Source organism: Brachyistius frenatus, unplaced genomic scaffold, assembly GCF_029030835.1.
Source record: "Brachyistius frenatus isolate BFR_SWC_R1_liver_20210118 unplaced genomic scaffold, ASM2903083v1 Contig_203, whole genome shotgun sequence".
NCBI lineage: Eukaryota > Metazoa > Chordata > Actinopteri > Embiotocidae > Brachyistius > Brachyistius frenatus.
Window position 1 is genome coordinate 1,822 of NW_027210802.1, and position 20,295 is coordinate 22,116.

Consider the following 20,295-nt stretch of genomic DNA (forward strand, 5'->3'; position numbering starts at 1 on the left):
TAGTATGACTTTTTATCATATTTTAGACGACATGCCATAGTATGACTTTTTATCATATTTTAGACGACATGCTATAGTATGACTTTTTATCATATTTTAGACGACATGCTATAGTATGACTTTTTGGTCATATTTTAGACGACATGCTATAGTATGACTTTTTGGTCATATTTTAGACGACATGCTATAGTATGACTTTTTTGTCATATTTTAGACGACATGCTATAGTATGACTTTTTTGTCATATTTTAGACGACATGCTACGCATCACGATTTTTCTTGCCGTTTCGTACCGCCTTAATTTAAAGCATTCAATTATTGCACCAGAATAAGCATGAAGTGCTCCAGCAAACATTACTCTGAAACATCTCAGATGCCTCCATTTGTTTTTTATTAAGTCTTCTACTGTATACAAATATTCACACACAAAATGTTCTCAAAAAACCCTAATGTCTCGTAAACATTCATTTTCTTTCAGTTCTGTCTCTTTTTCTTCATTGTGTGCTGAATTTTTCACACCCTTTCATATCTCTTGTTTAAAAACACAGGACACTAGATCCTCACGTCATCGTGTCGTCCTGACACCCAGGCACACCTCGTACACGGCATCACCCCCCGACACCATCGCCACCTATACAAGACCCGTTATGGTAAGTTGCAGCAATGACAGCCGGGTCCAGAGTGAAGGGAAGAAGCCAGAATTCACAGTGTAAAGCAGGAGCTCTTGACATCAGTTCGTTTGGGACGGCCCCAGAGGTGAGAACGAGGACCGTATTGCATGGGTGAGCTTCAAGCTTAGAGTTGTAGGGGGACAGGTCTCGGTTTACCAATCAGATTGAGATCAAATAGTTCCTGTTTATTTTATTTTTTTATAGATAATCTCTAGGGCTGTCCTAAAAAAGCTCGGGACAGTGGCGATAGCTGTTGATCACAGAAACTGCATTAAAAAAAACAAAAAATATTCCTGCACTTGTGGATCCTTAAATAAAACAAATATGGAACACCACCCACAAAAACAATTATTTGCTAAGTCACTTTGACCAAAGTCTGGTGGTGACACCAAGTTTTAGAAAATGAAGCAGGGTTTAACAAAAAAATAGAAATGGTATATTTATGTATGGCTACGGGATGCAGTTCGTCAGAGGGGCATGGTGTGGGAGAAATCTGCATATTCAATCAACTTTCCTCAGCAAAGATCAGTTCATAGGAACTCCTACCACTTATGAATCTATTTAAAAACATCTATAAGAACATAAAGCGTTCCCAAAATACCAGGAAAGCAGTAGTGCAACAAACTTTTAGCATGATTTTTTTTTTCCCCAAAAGGAAATTCATCAAGTACATGAGTTTAGGACTCGAGAGCTTTCAATCCATTATTTGATCGGGGAGGATTCGGAAAGAAATTGACAAAAATATATATTTATATATTACTACCTTTTTTATGGGCAATATTCGCGTGTGTCACGACTGAAAGTGAATTTAAATACGTTCAGTATGAACAGCCGACATCACTCTGTACTAGACTTATACAGTGAAACACTAGACATTGTGTGCTTAAAAACTAAATGGAAGGACTGCACCTTTAGACCCTCTAATATAGTGGATTTTTTGGTTAAAACTCAAAATAAAATTAAGAGAAGACAGTGACCTTTCATCGACGTTTCTTTTACATTTGTAGGTTTCCCTGTGAGGCTTTGAGTGAACTAAATAAAAAGGCATTACTGAAAAATAAGGCTACGAGTCTGGAGAGCCGTTAAAGGCGCAGACTGAGCTACATTCCATCTTTGATGACAAAATAAAAAGAAATTAAAAGAGTAAATTGAAAGTTTTAGCTTAGTGATGTCCTTTTTTTTTTTTTTTTAGTATAAGGGCTAAAACGACTCTTTCTATTTTATGTTTGTCTGTCTCACACACACGCACAATCTCACTGAGAGTTTATTTTTTCTTCTTAAATAGGCTTTTAATTTTAGAGGAGGAGCGCTTGATTTTCTCTCCATTGTCGCTGGAGTCCTGGGAGGATGTGCTCTGGAGCTTATATTCCCGTCCCATGCTCCGGCCCTCCGAGTCCAGGGAGGTCAGAGACGGGTAACGCCCCACGTTGGGCAGCATGCTCGCTGGCAGCTGGCCATAACTGTAGGACTTCTCCAGGATGCCGTTGTACAAACCCTTGCCTGTCGGAGACGTGACTGTCCCCTGCGAGAAAGGTACACTTTGGGATTCGGGTATGATGCGGGTAAGGTCGGGCGAGCCTCTTTGTGCAAAAGGGTGGTGCTCCAAAGCCGGGGAAGGGGAGGTGGAGGGCGGGCCGGAGGGGGTGGTGGCTGGAGTGAGGGGGAGAGGGGGAGGCGTGGAGTCCCTGAGACTGCTGCTGCTGCTGCTGCTGGTGTGGGTGGACGAAGGAAGCTCCGGACTCTGGCTGAACAGCAGCAGCTCCTCCCGGGAGATCTTGCGGTACGGGGTCTCCGAGCCTGGCGTGCAGGGGTTGTGCAGCTGCTTGCGGCCCATGGACGAGTTGAGAGAGTCCGGGTCGGCGCTGCCCTCCTGAGCCGGTTCCCTGAAGAAGGAGAGCAGAAGCACCCACACACTGACAAACAGCTCCACCGAGACAAACTACTTCTGTCATCTGTGCCATCGTTTTCTTTCATTTTAAAGTTTAAAACAATATTTCTCTAAATTTACAAAATGCTATACAATAAAAAAAATATGACAAATATGTCCAAAGATATTTTTGACATATTTTACGACATAGCACAGAGATTTTTTTTTTACATAGTATGAATATACTGACATTTTATTTTTTTTTTTTAACAAATTCTATGAAATACTGTTATATTTCTCTATGTTGTATTTTTCTATCACCTGCTATTTATTTTATTTTTTTTAATCTTTTTGGACACATTACAATATGCTATTTTCCACATCTATCTTATGGCGTCTTTTATGACATCCTACATGATGCGTATCCCTAATTTATGTAGCAGCATATGAAAAATCCAACTGATTTATCTCCTGATTCTGTCAATGTTCCCATTTAACCCCCCAAGATCAATACATCAGTGTGAATGTCTGGATAAAACACCTGTGAGTCCAAACTGTAAAACCATTCCGCGGCGTTCCGGCCAACGCTACATACCCCCTCCTATCCGAACTGAACATGATATGTTCGTCGTCTGCCTCGGGGCGATAGGAGAGGGACGAGCTGGCCATGGACAGCAGGTCGGGGTCCGGAGACATCAGCGAGGACTGCGGAGAGCTCAGCAGGCTCCGGCGGGAACGACACAAGCTGCTGCTGCGCGTCAGCGACGGCCGGATCAAGGTGGCGGCTGAGGGACAAACCGGGAATAAAAACATTACCACATCTTTCACAACGGGTTTCAGACTTTAAAAAAAAAAGTTGTAAAAACTCTCCAAAAGTCTCACTTGTGAACTGTGGAATGATGGGAGGCGTGTCCTCGTCCAGGTCATCCACTCCTCCTGCGATCGGGTAGGGAGGAACCGAGACCCGCGGCATCACCACCCAGCTGTGGTCTGAGTAGAGGGTCGCCGTCAGGCTCGGCAGGCCTGAATTATTGACGACGGGGAAGCCGCAAAGCTTCTCGATCTGATGCCAGCGGTGGAGTCGCTCCCTCAGGCACGCCGTCACCTCCGACAGGGATTTCCTAAAAGAACAAGGAAACGATGAGGACGGGATACTGGACATCTTTCTTTCTTTTTTTATGTGAATATCTTGATTTTTAGCTTGATTTTAAGAACTCATAAGAATATATTAAATATATCTTTTGGTGTTTAACTATATAAATTATCCAGTCAAATATGAGTGGGAATTTTCACTTGTTGTTTTTCATCAGTAAAGTATTTGAGCCCTAAATAAAGCAGCGTAACTAAAAAATAAAGTGACTGCGAGTGTAAAAAGAGTACGAAGACAATCAGCTGTTTACAAATGCAGTAAATAAAAACAGTCCTCCCTTCACAAAAATACCCACGCTCACTTTTCGTTGAAATTGTTTGAGTTTTTAATCAACTTTATGATTACTTTGGAGAATTGTGGTTGTATTGAATGATGACTTATTGTTAGATTTAATCGACTGTTGTATTTAACGGCTTTAGTTTTAGCTCGTTGTACCAAATAAACTGACAATAAATGGATATGAGCCGATGTAACTCGTAATATTCAGCTCCATTAAGTTTCCCGATTGGTTCATATTAATGCAAATGTAAAGGTTGGCTAAATTAATTCATGCTGCACAGCAAAAAGAAGAGACATCTAGCTACTTGTTGTACGTGAGGTTTTCTTACTTTGCTTCTAGTATCTTGTGGTCCACCTCGTCCAGAGATGAACTGTGGGCGACGTGAAGAGTCCCAAACACAGAACTTCTCTTCTTTTTTATTTTCTCTGCCTGAAATGATAAATTCGTAACTTATTCAATTCAATGTACAACCGGCACGAGTAACTTCGCAAAACATTTTATGTCACGTGTGAAATCGAGTTAAAAGTCAAACACACATAAACAAACAAACAAACAAAATGTCCAGCCTGCATCCTCACAACATCAAAGACCCTGAAATGGATCCGACCGGCCGAAGGACAGAACTTTACCTCATCTTTGGCGACGGACAGCTGAAACTCGGCGCTCTGCTTCTTGATGTTGTAGTACTGAACTTCCACTTCGTGCGTGAGCTGCAGCCACTTCTGAAGCGCTTCGGGCACCGAGCGCTCCGACTGCATCTCCTTCTCCGCTCGCTTCAGAGCCTTTCGCACCTACGAGAGGAAGGAGAATCCATCCGGGTCGGGTCAGAGTCACTACGAAAGAAAAACAACTTCTCCCACAACATCATCGATCACCGCGTTTCAAATGAACTGTGAATAAAAACAAAATGAGTCCGATCCCAGAGGAGAGAACTCGTTACCGTATCGGTGCTGCGTGTTAATGCGACGGAAATCTGCAGAATACGCAAAGAGATGAAAACTTAACGTGCAAAATATGAAAGCAATCTTTTCATTTGAAGGAGTTTTTTCAGCCCCAGTAATGAATACGTTTACATCCGTGTACAGAGGTGTCCCAGACGCTCATCTCCATGTCGTATTTCTACATTTTGAATAGAATAGTTAATCAATTTTCCATAAATGTGACTGTATGGAACATATAAATATACCTCATATCTTTATGGAAGCTGAAATGACCTCCCAGCCAACAGCCAAAGAGCTTTAGGTGTAACAAATTGAATCTATGCAGGATTCAGTCTTCCTCCATTCAGAGTTCCCGCTACAAGTCAAATGTCAAATTTCACTGACTAAAAAAAGCTGAATTTCCACGAGCTCTGATGAACAGAAAAAAAGGCTGAAGTTGTTCTGAGCAGACAAGAAACAGACTCGTTATTTTATTCCCATCAGTACAAAACGATTATGATCGCACACGACTCGGCCTCGAAAACACACCTTGTGTAAAAAAATGTTTTTAAATATGAGCAGTAGGAAGTTGGTGTGGCTGTACCTGAGATCTGAAGTCGCTTTACAAACAGCACATTTCATTTTTCTGTTGTCTATTTTTCCGTCTTTGAATTCATCGTTTTGAAGCCAAAACTCCAGAAATGAACATTTTCTTGGCTTTTTTTTTGTTTGTTTGTTTTTTTGCATTCCTGCGCAGGTTCAAGAAAAAGCACATCTTTCCTGAAGGTCTTGTTAAACGGAAAAACCACTGAAACACGTGACAAAAAGTGATTTAAAAAATACTAAATAAAAAGACTGCATGGAAATGATTTGTTTTTTGGGGGATAAATGGCAACAAAAATGTAAACATGCAAACAAAATGCCCTGATATTTCATGACTTGGCAAAAAAAAAAAAAAAAAAAAAAAGATGGAATCCACTTGTTTTCAAGTAGCATCGCGGGAGACGATCTGTCGGAGAAGCTCTAACCTGTACCAGTTCCTCCTCGGCGTATTTGAGCCGACTCAGCTCACATTCGGCGCCCTCTCGCAGCTCTCGCAGCCGGTGAGCTTCCTTTTTGGCGCCGGTGATCTCGTCCCTCATCTTCTGCTCGAGGTTCTGCTTCTCCACGGCCACCGTCCGGTTCTCCTCCTGAGCCTTTTCCAACCTGGGAGAGGAGAGGAGAGGAGGCACAACCGCTTTTAAGATGAAAAGCTCCACCTCTTCACATGATGAACTCCGTCTGGTCTTTGGACTGCAGCGAATCAGGAGTTGGATGTAAATCTGATCGTCTCACCGGCTCTGCAGATCTAAGAGGCTTTGCTCGGCGTGCTGCAGACTCTCCAGATCCTTCATCATCTGAGAAATGTGCACTTTGCTCGACTTGTTCTGCACGTAGGCAAACCAGCAGCCGCCGACACCGATCACTATGGAAACCATCAGGATGAAGTCTTTCATCCAGTTATGTTGTGGACCTGCGACGGGGGAAGAAGATATTCAATATTTCAATATTCATGAATAATGATGCCGCAGATTTTTGTAATTTTTTTTTTTTTTTTAATAAAATGCGGTGCATACTTACGAAGAGGAGGGCCGAAGAGCACTGCATCCAGCGCCTTCAGGTTTAGTTTCTGTTTATGCCGCTGGTCTAATATCTTCAGCTGCATCGACATAAACGACGGTTCGTTCGCCGCTATTCTAAAATCGAGAAAAAGAAAACAAAAATCATTGAAAACTGATGAACAACAGCTTCAAAAGGCCTCTGTGTGCTGTAAATAAATAAATAAATAAATGACTGTGAATGTGCACCTGTGCTGTAACTCTGACAAGACAAAAGGTTGCATTCTGGGTAATTAATCACGGTGAGAATAGAAACGAGACTGTTTGACTGTTTATAAATGATACACACTGTTAGAGGAGGACTCCCTCTGTTGACCTGTGACACCGATATCTAGCCCACTTTTTTTTTGGTTCCCAAAGAGGGGGTGGTGGGGGGGGGGTAGTTTCACACCACCACCATCTTAAACAGCTCAGACAACATGGCAGCCCGAGGAAACTGTACCCCTCGATGTGACATCACCTTATGAGTCGGCGCCAATCATCTCTGTAACGTAACACCCCCCCCCACCACCACCACCCCCACCACCACCCACACCGAACGGCACTCGTGTAACAATTTCATCATTTTAAAAACACTGATGATCGAGTCCACAGCAGATAAGTGAAGCTGGAACTTTGAAGCTTGAAGGTATTTGTCTCGTGTGTTACCTTTTACGACCAGCAGTGGGCGGCATTTAACAGAGTAATGAAAAAAACCCTCTTCAGGTGCCACTGGGGTGTTTTAACAATGATCAACCTCACTGGTCAGCAAAAAGCAACAGTGACACACAAAAAACATCTTAATTAGAGGAACTGAAATGACATCAAATAAAAAATAAAAAACCACTTGTGAGATACCGTGAGCAGAGACGGTTGTTTGGAGCTCACCGAGGTAGCGTGTTCCCCGTGACCCGGAAGTCCCGGAAGTTCTTCTCGTACTGCGGCAGCTCCACCGACTCCTGCAGCCACTGCACCGTGTCCTCCATCGTCCAGTTGTGGACTGATGAAGAGGGAGAGGGAAAAAAATGGGGGATGTTGTTACGTATTTATTCTTTTCAAGACATCAGCGAGACGGGTCGGAGACAAACGAGACAACTTCAGTTCTCATGGACTTTTCTTTTTGAGACATCATTTAAATCCAACTGAGGTCAAAACATGAGATAGCTGCCATAAAACAAATGACAGATCTATAAAACTAACACTATTCTTTCATCATTACTAATGTAGTCCAAACATTATTCTATAATTATTATTCTATTATTCTACAATGAAGACCATCGAGGTATGATTGACAGCTGCATTACATCCATTGCGGTGAAGATGACAACGTTGGCTGCTCGGCGTTCAAGTGGGTAAATCGTAAAAACACGGTTGCCAGGCAACGCAACATCGACGTACAACCTCAGACGTATAGGCTAATATCCAAGTTATGAGGATAAACTTTACATTTAAAAAAATGACAATGCAGTAGCTATATGTTTGTATGTATATGTGTACATATCACTGTGGTTGTTGTCTGTTTTTATTGACATCTTTCTATATTTTTGCACACCGTGGGACTGAGAAACAATATTTCGATCTCTCTGTACGTCTTGTACACATGATGGATTGACAATAAAGTCGACTTTGACTTAACGTCCAAAAAAAAAATAAAAAAAAGCATTTCCAGGTCCTCTGCTGTTTCTGTAAACATCAGCAAACACGTCACAACTTATAAAACTCCAGGCTTATAGAAAATGTACCATGAGCTCCAGCATCATGAATACCACAAGAGGGCGCCATTCACATTATTTCTGCAGCATCTGTGACGACGTAAAAGCTTCTTTTCCAATGCCTTTAACCTCTTTCTTCACAGTCAGCTTGCTCAGAGGCACGCGGGCAATAACCCCACTCAGTGGTCAGACATCTTTTTTGTTTTTTTACTTCACTGAGTCTCCAGTTGAGCAGATTACCACTAAAATATTTTACTTTCCAGTCCTGCTCTACAAACAGTATGTAGCTAAACAGTAGCAACTGGATGACGCAACACCTTTCTGACCTGCGGTCAGTAGGTCCCTAACGCTTTCACACCTTTACCTCCAAGACGCAGCCATAACACTGGGTGTTTATTTGTATTTTTTTGTACAGTGTGTTGTCATTTCAGATGTGCATAAGTGCATGTTAAGAACTTGTTCTGACACCACGGTCCAGAGAGGTGAACAAACTAAACCAGCTGAGGATGACAGATTGGTGGGCTGTGTTATGAGAAGTCGTAAAAAAAAAAGAAGACAAGTAGTAGGAGACGGAAAACGTTTGGAGTAAAAACAAGAAGATGTAATAAATCAACAAACTCTACTTTGACATTTACGAGGAAAAATTTACAAGGAAAAGCCCGATAATAAAAACATTACCGATAAAAATGATGATTGAAACTACTGCGAACTTCAGATGGATTTTTTGAGTAAAGCGATATTCCATTACACGTTTGGCAGAGAAAAATAAAAGCTTCAAAGCATTAACAGCACTGCATTCTGGGTAAATGAACCTGTATATCACTGTTTTGGACTGAACTAGAAGGTCACAATAAGGTTTATTGAATCAGTCCAGGAACACTGTGAGAAGGATGTTTCACCTGCTGATGACTCGGTTCAAAACACACCCAGGTCATGTGATGTATTTACAAAGTAAAGTGCGTGTGTGACCTCTATGAAGCCGGAGGAAGGTCAGTGACATGCTGTTATGAATCTTCTAAAAAAAGATTTTCAGTCTGGGTCCCTCGTTTTCATTTTAATTTCTCTGGTCTTGTCATCTCATTAGTACGTTTGTTTATACTGTATATTATATTATATTGTAAAGTCAGCTTTCGGAGTCAGATCGACTTCCTGTTATCTCAGCTGTGGTAGGAATCCTTGAACGTGAGACAGGACAATAAACTGTGGAGGTGTGTGACCTTGACGCAGAGACCGGTTTCTTTTTGTACCTTCAGAGGACTTCCAGCCCCTCCACAGCTCCTCCACCGTGATGTGCTGGTCTTCGCGGTGCAGGTTGCTGTGTTTGTTGGTTTGCTGCTGCTTCATATCTTCTATTATGAACTAGGAAAAAAAAAAAAAAAAAAGAAGCGAGAGACACGACTGAGTTTCAACAAGAAATATATTTGTACATTTATGCATTTTAAAATAGGTGTTTTGTTTTTACTCTGAGGGGTGGGGCGGGGGGAAGGGGGGGTGGGCACAAATGGCCGTGCTCGTCTGTGAATGTCCATGTGTGGTTTTGACCGAGAAAACTGTGGAGAGCTGGCTTTGCCTAAAAGTCTGGCTTTGGATCACACACTTTTCTTTTTGCTCTGCTTTTCTTCCTTTTAGGGACTTTGAAAAGAGAAAGAGCCTCCGTGGAAGAGGCACCGCTTCCACCTGTGTGTGTGTGTGTGTGTGTGTGTGTGTGTGTGTGTGTGTGTGTGTGTGTGTGTGTGTGTGTGTGTGTGTGTGTGTGTGTGTGTGTGTGTGTGTGTTCTCGGCCGTCCTCCTTTGGTAACTTGGATCTAAATACCCCTGCAGAGAAAGCCATAGAAAAAAACCTAAAAACTCAAATAAACCACCAAAGAATTGCCAGAACAGCAACAGCATGAAGAAGGATGGCGGCCGACTACCAAACACCTCAAAGCGTTCATCCTGGAGCACCGTGTGTTTGTGTTTGTATGTGTGGCCTTGGCGTAAACTAAAGAAACAACACAACTTCAGTCTAATTGATTCATCCTACCTGGTTTTGATAACCAATTAGCGTTTGATATTTCTGCAGCACAGCGTTGATCTCCTGACGATGTAAAACTAAAAATCACCAGAATGAGCTGCATACCGACTTTTATGTAGATTTAAGGTTGACATCGATAAAGACTATAAAGTTACATTAAGGATTGTATTACGTGTGTCAGTAAAAGACTTCCGCCTGTACGTGTGCTCAAATCATTTAAAAATGAACCTAATAAATCAACATTATTAGTGACGTGGGTTGCTACACCTCTTTTTCACAGTTAGCTTGCTCAACGGCACGCGGGCAAACATTATTTATGAATTGGACAGATGAGTTTTAGGCTAATGTAGAGCCAGTTGAATTTATAGGATTATTGTACTTGTTGTATGTTGAACAAAGGATCCTAATTATCTCTGTGGTGTCGGCATGTTAAGAGTGTAACGACGCACCGCCGTTACCTATTACAGTATTTATGTGTGATAAAGAGAGAACACCATTTTATTAAATGTATTTATTGTTAGACTGTGGATGCTGCGAGTCGAGTGGTTCCTTTTGTTCTCCTGGGAACAAACAAATAAACAAGTGCAGAGTGACTGATTGTGATGTCTAATTAGTTCTGTGTCAGAACAAGAGTTTGTATATATGTATATGTATATCTATACAGATATATATATATATATATATATATTGCCAAGCTAAAGCTAAAAGTGGGTTTAAATATTGCAACAACTCACCTCTGCCTGTTTCCTGTTTCCTGTTCCCAGGGTGTTCGGGTAAAACAGTTCCCCAGAGGCTCGAGCACACATTTATAGTTCTGGGAAGTACCAACCACAGGAAGCCGGCGGGGGGGCAACGATATGTGTTGCTCTAATTATTTAGGTAATGTATTGATAATTTCCTCTATTTATAGGGACTGTAAATATTTGTACATTATTATTGATATCTTTGGGTTGGTGAAATAATGTAAATATTTATTGTACATATTAATTGTTGATATACATACTTACCTGTAGATGGTATGTCCGGGCTAATTAGAGTGAACAGGTGTATATAAGGAGCTCAGTCTGGTCAAAATAATGTTGAGTCATGTCAAGTCTGACTTTTCACACGTTTGAATCGTGGTTTCAGATCAATGAGTTTCATATTTGACTTGATGAGGATAAAACAACACGTACAGATTCGAACACGGCACTAAGACAGATGTTACAGATGTTACCGCCAACGCTTGGCCGCATCAAATCCCTTTGAGATCGTCCTGGAAGCATTTAAAGAAACACCGTGACACAAAATGCAGCTCGATCACACGTCCCTGTCGAGCGCTACGAGTTCCACATCGAACACATGATGGTGTTGCTGCGTTTCAGAGGCTGCCTGCCAGCGTCAAAGGAGAAACATCAAATCTTTCTGCGATCACGAGTCGTCTGAAGGACTTCAGTGAGACTCACATCTGGCAGCCGACGCTTTGTGAACACAAAATCGTGCTTCTCTTACACAGACCGGGATTAAAAGCTCAGCAACACACAGAGATGAACATTATAAAGAGGGTGAAAATATATATCGACGATGCACGTCTGGAGCTTCACAATCCAGCTAACAGTGTCCATGTTTGTCTCTTCCTCCATTTAAATCAAATCCTGTGAGATTAACCCTTCAAGTCAAAGTGATAAAGCACCTTTTTTACAGACAGAGCTGCCATGCAAGGTGATCAGCTGACGTTCGGACAAGGAACCTTTAATAAAATGTGATGAATCCCGTTTTGCACTTCTAGATAAGAACCCTCTCATTGTGGCATCGTTTTCACAGTGATGAAATTGCTATGATGTCATCCTCAACGTGTGACACACACACACACACACACACACACACACACACACACACACACACACACACACACAGTCTGGTTCCTTTCATCAGCAACCAAATCGTCTGCACGTCCTCACTTGAACACTGCCTGCTTTAGTCCCATTAATCAGGTAGTCCAGTGATTAATACAAAAAAAAAAAATGTATCGCCGCTATATTAATAAATGTGGGTTTGTGCCCCTCAGTTGCACACAGTGACTCATTGTTTAGTATCAGCTGACATCCAGAATAGTCTCCAGAACCAGGAACAATCTACAACTTATTCCCGATGGAAAACCGGCGGTGGGAAGATTTAATGTTAATAAGTACAAACTACGTCCACCACATTATCGAACTGAGTGAACGTGCTCATATTTGCTAATTCCTGTGAAACACAAAGTAAAGATGAAAAAATTTCATTAGTTTTTGCCGATATTTGATCACAAACAATTAGATTAATTCAATTCTGTACAAATGTATGTTTGTAGGAACCTGAAATGACCCCGAGGAGAGCGGAGTGCACACCTCAAGTGTTTTTCCTGGAATTCCTCCTTTTGGGTCTGAAAAGCTCTTTCAGCACATCAGTAGTGGACAAAAGGCCTCGAAACATTGCACTCTGTTATTCTTTTTTTTTTTTCTTCATGTTCTTCTCTCACAATACAAATGCAAATGAAGTTTTCCCCGCTGATGTAACACCAGGCACCGGCTGAAGGAACCGACTGCCTGCTGAGTCACCGCAGCGCAATACTAGTCCATCCAAATGTCTTGATAAGCCTTTTAATGCCGACAAGTCCTGTCTGGGGAAAAATGTCCTCCTCCAAGGACATTTTCACCAGAGCAACGCAAACGGCCATGATGGATGTTTACACGGACACATTCGGAAAAGAGCCCTTTTTGTTTTACATTTTGTATTTTCATCAGTGGTTTTCTTGTTTACAATCACCACCTGTTCACTTTAATAAATACACAACAGATAAACTACACACGTGATACAGCACGAGAAAGAGAAGGACTATTTTACTCCAAAAAAAAGCTGCTTAGTCACCGTGTTAGAAGTGACTGTGATTGTTTGCAGCGCTGCATCACCAAACTACTTTGCAGGCGGACCGGCTGAGCTGCTTTGCATATGCGGTTAAAAGGCTGCTTTGCACTGCTTTGATGGGGGCACTTCTAAAGTCAGCGGAGAGCCGCACATATAAAGGCTGGGCTCGTTGTGTTCGGGCGCCTCGTGGCTTCTGCGGTCGACGCGTTAACATAGCAGCCCTGATAACCGTGACGACTGCAGCCTTTTTAAACACGTGGCAGGGGAAGACAAAGTGCTTTTGTGTTTACAGTTGATGGCAGGACGACGGGAGAGAGAGAGGCACACACACACACACACACACACACACACACACACACACACACACACACACACACACACACACACACAAACAAAGACATATTTGTTCACGTCAGATTCCAGGTCGGTCGGGCGGGAGTTCGACGCTACTTCCCATGAGCCTCTGCGCTCTCCAGCAGCCGTGCCTCTATTCGATATCTACTGTATCAGTCTACTTTACTTTACTCATCTAATTCACTCAACGTTATTACATCCATCGCTTATCTGTCATCCCGCTGATTTATCAGTTGTGAAACCATCCCTCACATGATAGTCTTTTTCATCTTTTTTTTAATGGGCGCAGTGAGGCCCGAGATCAAAGTTGTCAGAGACCATGTGATGTGATTTCCGACTTTTATCAAGTTATTCTGCATTCAGCTTCTTTTCCCATTAAATTTGGTAGCAAAAATAAAACCCTTCTGAAGACTGTTTTTACAAGCTGTTATTACCTCATGTCTCATTTACGGCACCTCCCTTCATGTGGGAGTCAGACGGTGTCTCGCCTCACTGGAACCGACCACGTCTTCCCCGTATCGCCTCTCCTCCACCCAAACATCTGGAATTCCCTTCATCTTCTGACCAAAGTTCCTCCGTCGCTGCCCGCTGTTAGCTTAGCTCTGTCAAGGGTTCAATAAAATGCCTTGCAGCTTTTTTTAAACTCTCCAGGTTGTTTGTTTAGTCTGCACACAAACGGAAACGTAAAGACAACGAGTTGTGGTTTTAAATCCTGCTGACCTGTTTTTTGCCGACCAGGTTGCTGCCACCAAGTGGTGAAATCAAGGAAAGCCAAAACATAATTAGAAGAGATACAACATTTTAATTGCTGCAATTTGTAGGTTTGAAGGTGTAAATTGAATCTTTAGTGTTTACATTTTCTAGCTTTATCTTTTCTATATGCGAAGCTAATCGACTCCAAACTCTTGTATACTTAAAATATACACTTGATCTACACTGTATTTACAGTAAACACAGTTTTTGCAATCAGAATTTGATCCATTTGGTCCGATAACATTTGGAAAGTTTCACTTCGGTTCAAATGTAAAAGTATGTTGTAATCGTTTGCTTTAACCAACCCTTGAATGCTCTTTGTGTGCATTCAAAGGTTGAAGTTGCACATGAAATCTCTCCTGAACGTTCCCTCCAGAAGATTCCCAGACAAGTCAACAAACACCTTGAAGAACCTTCTTTTTATAGATCCAGCGTAGCCTCGTGAGCCTCCTCCGGTTTCTTCTGTTCATAGCAGCCTAAACACCAGTAAGACATACATACAGTACGCTCGGCACAGACGTACAACTCACATGCCTAATTTTCCCACTAAGATGTTGCGCATGGCCTGTCAGGAACTAATAAAGCACACGCAGCAGCAGAACCGTCGCCCCCCCGCTGTGACGCGGTTCGAGTTCATGCGATTTCAAAGTGATGCAACACGATCCAGCCGAACGTCTCTTTGGCAGACGGGCAGCACCCCGAGGCGAGGACGTGCACCTGCCGTCCCCGGCGACTAACGCTCGGCAACAGGAGCCCCAAGCGTCACTCAACCCCCCGCCCCCCCCCCCCCCGTGTCCCCCCGCCCCAACCTCCCTCGACAACACGTCCAGAGCCACAGAGGAATCACAGACGGGATTATGTTATAAAATTATTTCACAGTGATCATATTTCAGATGCTCATGGAAGACTTAATTACTTAAGAGTTTCTGTTTTTTTTATATATTTAGGCTGAAGAGACGGGGGGGGGGGGAGGGGGGAGGGGTGTTGGTTTAAAAAAAAAAAAAATACCTGTTAGCTTCATCATGTCAACTGATTCTGACAAAAAAAACAACATCTTTCAATTTCCTTTCCCGAGAGCTTATTTGTGTTCAGCCGCAACTCCAAATATGAACTTAAAGAAAAGCAGCGAAAGCGTCGGTGGTTCTACATCCTGACCGACGGGACGTGACAGCTCGGTAAATACTGTAAAAGGGAACCGAGATACTCGCTGGCCTCCTTGTTTGCTCTCGCTGCTTCACCTCCACAGTCAATATGTTTAAGCACACACTCGAGGATGCTTTACATACAGAAAATGAAATGTGCGTAGGTCGAGCTGATGTGACGCCGACGACGAGAGCAGAGCAGAGCAGAGCAGTTACTCATCGTTTATTTATAAAACAAAAAGGAGAAGCAGAATGTGGTTTTGGAAATGGATCAAAAAAGACGGTTTGCATTTGAGAATATATCATTTCTTCAGGTCATGTATGAACTAGATTCATTAGGAGTATTTTTTTTTTTTTGTAGAACATGATGCAGAAAAAGATGCTTTGGTCAGCGTTTGTATATTTTCTGCCAATCTTATAATTTAATTGATCCTTATTTCTCATGTTGTAACATAGTTTGCACTTCTCTTACAATCCTCAAAAAAATCTGGATCCTCCAAAAAACGTTTTGTCAGGATCCCAACCCGATCAGATGCACATGATCCGTCTCTCCCTCTATTTCAGAAACTCTTAACATTTACAATATTAATGTTTTTCAAATATGTGTTTTTATTTATAAAAAAAAAAAACCTCAAAAGAAGGAAATATTCCTGAACAGTTTAAGACTTTAAAGTAAATTCACAGGTTCACTCTTTACTCGACCCGTCAAATCTCAGATCTTCAGCCGCCTAAATCGTTAGAGGTCAGTTTTCAATTTGATACCCGGGTAGCATATTATGGGATGGCCTCTCCCACCTGACAAAAAGCTGCTCCTCTATTAAATGTTTGAAAAGGTGCTTGAAAAAATATTTAACTGTTGTTTCGTAAGTGCAACATACAAACACTCTCATCCATCACCATACTCATATCTTTTTGATTTTATATTGACTTTATTGTTTTTGCTGTGATTGTTGGAGCCTGTATTTTGTTGTTATTTATTTCCGTTATTTCTATGTTGAAATATTATTTCTGCATGTAAACTTTGTATTTTCTATAACTGTAAACTTTTAATATTATCTAGGTGGAGGCTTCAAGTGGTTGGTTTTTTTGCCTCTCTGCACTGCACTGATTTTTTTAAATTTGTAAAATCTTGTTTTTAATTTGTGCAAAATCAAATCAAGTCAAATCAAATCAAATCAAATCAAATCAAATCAAATCAAATCAAATCAAATCAAATCTGAAGAATTGAGCCTCAATGGCGTCCGTGACCACCCGGCATCACCGTCAGCGGGAAAAAAAGTCCCGTTTCTTTAAACGTGGTCTCCTGCTCACATGACGATATCTCTGCATGCCTCTTAAAGCCAACCGATAGAAAGTCACTAATCTGGTGAAATGAGCGTCCATCATGTTATGAAACGTGGCTCCGCCCACCATCAGAGCCCGTAGAAGGCGTTTTTGGAAATCCTCGGTAATGAGCCAAAAACAACTCCGGCTTTCTGCTGGAAATGACTCAGTGGCCTTATAAAGACAAAGGCTGAAACACAGGCGTGTGTGTGACATTTAGTAACGTGCTCCTATACTGTGCGTCAGCGATCCACACACACACACACACACACACACACACACACACACACACACACACACACACACACACACACACACACAACCCCGTAATGTGGGACGGGGTCCAGGTCTTCAGGGTTCGTTACACGGGACTCATACGGCTCTTTACTGAGGCGCCACCGCAGGGCTGGAGGGTATAACTGTTTCTCACACCAGCACTTCAGCCAGTTAAAATGGACTCCTGCCAACACACACACACACACACACACACACACACACACACACACACACACACACACACACACACACACACACACACACACACACACACACACAGTAAATGTGACCATGGTCCCGAGAGGTTTCTTTTCAACGTAAGACGACGTTGATTACTGAGAGACGGACAGGTCACGGCAGGTCAGAGTGCTCTCAGATGTCAATCGTAACCCTCTATCACACACACACACACACACACACACACACACACACACACACACACACACACACACACACACACACACACACACACACACACACACACACACACACACACACACACACACACACACACTATGGTACCTGTGTTTCAACCGCATCATCTTCGGTTATTTACTCACGAGCAAAGATTCACAACTTGCGTCAAACGTTTTCAACGTAACTTAAAAAGCCTCCAAATTTTAAATACTTCCTTTAATAAAATTATAAATATTCCCTTTTTTAAGCAGTAAATTACGCTGCAATGAGAGTGAGAACGGAACCGACGGACCTGCGTGTGTTTCTGATGACTAATTGCTGTTGAAGAAGGATTTGAACTCCAACACCTGCCGGTTCTTCACTGTTATCACTGTAAACTCAATATATTTACTGCGGTGATCCACCGTCTCAGCGGACAGCCTTCTTCCCCAAAAAACCTCCCGAGCTCACCTCCACACTCTCGTTGACTTCTATCCCCCCGTCGTTGTCGTCGTCCAGCTGTTTGTGGATGTGCCGCAGCGCATCCAGACTGAAGCGGTCATCCTCGCCGATGCATGGGGGCATCACTATAAGACAAGGGTCTACGGGGGGAACAAACAAACAAACAAACAGACAAACAGACAAAAAGCAGGTGAGAGATGAAGGGTCAGGTGTAGGTGATTCAGCAGCCAGAAGTTTACACACACACACACACACACACACACACACACACACACACACACACACACACACACACACACACACACACACACACACACACACACACACACACACAGCTGAACCTGACATTTGCTCTAATTTAAAAACACTAAAAGAACAGAGAAAGCTAACTTATTGGTTAATTGATAAATCTACATGCTGCCATCTAAAGTGAACTTTCAGAAACAGGATATTTTACATGTTTCTAATTCAGACTCAGTTGTCATCAAATATCCCAAATTCAGATCGGCGCTCCTGCTGGACTCCGTCGCATGCTGTTGTCATTCCTGCAGCGTCCCCAGGGAGCACCCCCCCCCTCTCTCCCTCCCCCCTCCTTCCTCTTCACCCCCCCGCCTCCCTCCTGTTTTTATCCAGCACCCCTCCACGTCCCACCGGGTAAACGAGCCCATTACTTCCAGCCTTCCATAGCGACGGACAGTTCAAACTGGCCGGGAGCCAGACTGTCTCAGTGGAGCCACAAAACACACACACACACACACACACACACACACACACATAAAACACACACACACACACAAAACACACACACACACACACACACACACACACACACACACACACACACACACACATAAAACACACACACACACACACACACACAACACACACACACACACACACACACACACACACACACACACACACACACACACACATAAAACACACACACACACACACACACACACACACACACACACACACACACACACACACACACACACACACACACACACACACACACACACAGAGAAACGATGGCTTGCGTACAAACACCCTCATAAACAGATAAATGCACCGAAGCTGCGATCTCCACGACGCCGACGGGACACACAAGGACAGAAAAACTGAACAACCTGCCAGTCCGAGTCACGGCGAGGTCGAACAAATAACGATGTTCCCTCGGTTTCAGACGCACCACACTGCAGCCGAGGCCAAAACAACAACAACAACAACAACAACAAGGAGATGGCGACACACATCCCAGCACGTGTCACGGGGATTTTTTAAGTGTGTGAAAGCATTAAAACTGGAACCAAATTCAAAAGGTCAAAAATATGCTTCTAAACCTCTCTGATTAACGACGAATCTCATTGTTCCATCTTTATGCTGCTGGTTTCAGTCTCGTACCGAATGGACATCGATTTTTATATTTCAGGCAAAGAGTCAGAACTTCTTCAGATGAAGAAAAGGCCGTCCGGCGAGCGCGTCGTGTCCCGCCGTGCCGTCTTCGGTGCGTTTTAGATGTCGGATCTCTTTACCGACGCGAGACTTGACACGTTGGTTATAGAATCGCCACTTGGCCAAATCCACAGAAGGAGCAAAGGGAGCCGTTTGATTGGACGCGTTCCCGAAGCTAAGTTTGGACGAGAGGACGCTGGGGAGGGATGAACGAGTCGGACGGAGGAACCAGCGCTGGCGAGAAGGAGGCCGCGGCCGGACTCGTGACTGTTGAGTGGCAGGTTAGATAACGCTGCGATCACTGCTGCTTGCGTACATGGATACGCTGGGTTGGTTGCCGGCTTTAAAATCTCCACCACTTCACACGACACTTTGAAAAGCACATAACAATTAAATTAAAGTTTGTTTTGACTCAGCTGCTGCAATGAGAAACATCACGAGCTGCTTTCTGGTGACAGCACGGCGTGCACCAATCAGGAGCCGGATCAGCTGGTGTCTCGGTGGACAAACACGATTTCCCTTTACACACTGGAAAACCAGCATGAAGCCACCCCAATTTATTTCATAAAAAAAAAATAGGGCAGTAATAAAAAAATGGCTTTATGTGCTGTTAAGATATGAAATAAACTCAAAGTGCAACCAAAGTGAAAATAGGGCTAAAAGCACCATGAAATAAAAAGTTACTGTCACGACAACGCTGGCTGCAAACTGTGCTGCTTCTTTAGAAATGTACGTCCTTCAAAATAAAAGCACAGCAGCACAAGTTCTGTAAGACTTTCAAATTAAAAGTGATTTATTTTTTTTCCCTCTCAACTTTTTTGTTCTTTTCACACACAAATACGTGACCGACTTTTGGGTCACGACCCACAAGTTTACCACCACGAGCCGCAAGGGATGAACAAGTGCCTCTATCAGAGACAGGAAGTGTTATCAAAAGAAAAAAGGGGCTCTTTAAGACGAGGCTCATTTCTGCCGTGTCCGTCTGTCCTGACGCTGG

General features: G+C 42.8%; 1 protein-coding gene across 7 annotated transcripts in view; it reads right to left on the bottom strand.

The window, feature by feature from the left end:
- Window positions 1-369: 369 nt before the first annotated feature.
- stim2b (stromal interaction molecule 2b) overlaps window positions 370-20,295 on the bottom strand; it is a 37,138-nt gene continuing 17,212 nt past the window's right edge. For 2 of the 7 annotated variants that reach the window (XM_069718928.1, XM_069718933.1), the window contains exons 2-12: window positions 17,850-17,980; window positions 9,485-9,596; window positions 7,414-7,525; window positions 6,509-6,624; window positions 6,224-6,401; window positions 5,917-6,094; window positions 4,598-4,759; window positions 4,297-4,397; window positions 3,421-3,659; window positions 3,080-3,323; window positions 370-2,554 (exon numbers count right to left, since the gene is read on the bottom strand). In XM_069718928.1, coding sequence (XP_069575029.1) covers window positions 1,936-2,554; window positions 3,080-3,323; window positions 3,421-3,659; window positions 4,297-4,397; window positions 4,598-4,759; window positions 5,917-6,094; window positions 6,224-6,401; window positions 6,509-6,624; window positions 7,414-7,525; window positions 9,485-9,596; window positions 17,850-17,980 — 2,192 coding nt within the window. In that variant the 3' untranslated portion in view covers window positions 370-1,935. The other 5 variants (XM_069718932.1, XM_069718931.1, XM_069718930.1 and 2 more) reach the window with 5 other exon arrangements.